Source organism: Malurus melanocephalus, unplaced genomic scaffold (assembly GCF_030028575.1).
Source record: "Malurus melanocephalus ecotype Western Australia unplaced genomic scaffold, MMel_1.1 scaffold_1692, whole genome shotgun sequence".
Taxonomy (NCBI): domain Eukaryota; kingdom Metazoa; phylum Chordata; class Aves; order Passeriformes; family Maluridae; genus Malurus; species Malurus melanocephalus.
In genome coordinates, this window is record NW_026624924.1 from 5,947 (window position 1) to 7,955 (window position 2,009).

The window sequence follows — 2,009 nt, forward strand, 5'->3', positions numbered from 1 at the left end:
CAGGGGCCCCGGGACAGGGAACACGGGGCAGGGGACAGGGATGGAGACACGGGACTCGTGGCCACAGGAACACGGCGATGGCGACTTTGGGACATGGGACAGAGATGAGGGCTGGGGACTGTGACAAAGAACACGGGCACGGTGTCACGGTGTCACGGGGACACGGTGACAAGGGACACGGAGCCCACCCGCCGTGTCCCCGCCGTGTCCCCGCAGTGCTGGAGATCCTGGAGCTGATCCAGCGCCGGGAGTTGGTGGCTGCGGACGCTCAGATCATCGCGCTCGAGGCCGAGTGCTCCTTGTCGCCGTCGCGGCCACCGTCCCCGTGTCCCCTGCCCGCGTCCCCCTCCTCGGGCTCCCCGCCACCGTCCCCGAGCCCCGCGGGCGGCCGGAGGGAGCGGGACGTGGCCCTGCTCTACCGAGCGCTGCTAGCCCAGCTCTGGGCCGTGGTGGCCGAGGCGGTGGCCGCGGGGCGAGCGGTGGCCCCGCTGCGCGCCGTGGTGGCCGTGCTGGAGCAGGAAGAAGCGGCGGACGCCCGGAGCCCTCCCGGGACTCGCCCGGGGCGACCGCGGGGGTTGCGGCGGCGCTGGCACGAGGCGGTGGCCAGGGCGGCGAGCGAGCGGCTGGCCCAGGTAGCCCCGGCGGGCGGGTTGGGAGCCCGGCTGGCCGCGCTGGCCGCCAGGGTGGTGGGCGACCTGGGGGTGGTGCGGAGCCACGTGGCCCCCGCGTACCCCCCCGAGTACGGAGCGCTCGGGGTTTATGCCCGTGGCTACCACCGGGCGCTGGCCCAGCAGCTGCGGGCGCTCGCCCAGAGACCCCTGGACGTGCCCGACCTGTACCTGCTGCTCGACTGGCACAGCAACGCCTACCCCAGGTGAGAGACCCGCGGGGACACCGAGGGACAGCTGGGGACATCGGGGGGACACCTCTGACACATGGGGGACAGCCCCGACACCGGGGGGACAGCCCCGACACCGAGGGGACACCTCTGTCACCCCGGGGACAGCACCGATACCTGGGGGACACGAGGGGACAGACCCGACACCGAGGGGACAACCCGGCACCCCGGGGACAGCACCGATACCTGGGGGACACGAGGGGACAGACCCGACACCGGGGGGACACCACGACACTGGGGGGACAGCTCCGACACCGAGGGGACACCTCTGTCACCCCGGGGACTGCCCCGACACCGGGGGGACACCCCGGGGACACCCCGGGGACAGCCCCGGCACAGAGGGGACACCCCGGGCACCCTCACGCAACCGCGGGACTCCCAAAATCTGTCACCTACCGAGCGCCCCGTGTCCCCCCCGTGTCCCCAAACACCCACCGCTCCTGTCCCCGTGTCCCCAAACACCCACCGCTCCTGTCCCCGTGTCCCCAAACACCCACCGGGACTGTCCCCGTGTCCCCAAACACCCACCGGGGCTGTCCCCGTGTCCCCAAACACCCACCGGGGCTGTCCCCTGTCCCCAGGGAGGTTTTGGGGCACCCCGAGGTGGGGGCTCTGCTGCGGGCGCAGGCGCTGGGGCCCCTCCTGCCCCCCGAGACCCAGCGGGACCTCGAGAGCTCCTGCATCTCTGCCGTCAAGGTGGGGACACTGGGGACACTGGGACGGGGACATTGGGGACACATGGGGGCACTGGGATGGACACCGGAATGAGCACTGCGGTGGCACCGGGGAGAGCATCGGGACGGCAGGGACTCTGTGTCCCGCTGTCCCCACTCCCGCTGTCCCCATTCCCGATGTCCCCCCGATGTCCCAGGCCAAGGTGGAGGTGGCGGTGGCACAGGAGCTGCAGCTCAGCGAGGACACGTGGCCCGAGGATGTCACCAGCCAGGACATGGAGGACGGGCTGGCCACGCGCGTCACCGGGGTATGGCCCTGTCCCCCGGGGGGGTGGCTCAGGGGACAACGCGGTGGTGGCAATGTCCTCGCACCCACGGTGGCAGTGTCCCCGTGTCACCCTACCCGCGGTGGCCGTGTCCCCTCACCCACAGTGGCC

The 2,009-nt window shown here is 72.3% G+C and overlaps 1 protein-coding gene across 1 annotated transcript in view; it reads left to right on the forward strand.

The window, feature by feature from the left end:
* Nucleotides 1–77: 77 nt before the first annotated feature.
* The window catches only part of LOC130587255 (exocyst complex component 3-like protein 4), an 11,204-nt gene continuing 9,272 nt past the window's right edge, over nt 78–2,009 (forward strand). Inside the window, exons 1-3 of the mRNA XM_057388226.1 lie at nt 78–874; nt 1,480–1,594; nt 1,770–1,880. Of these exons, the coding sequence (XP_057244209.1) occupies nt 78–874; nt 1,480–1,594; nt 1,770–1,880 (1,023 nt within the window). The remainder of the gene's footprint in view (nt 875–1,479; nt 1,595–1,769; nt 1,881–2,009) is intronic.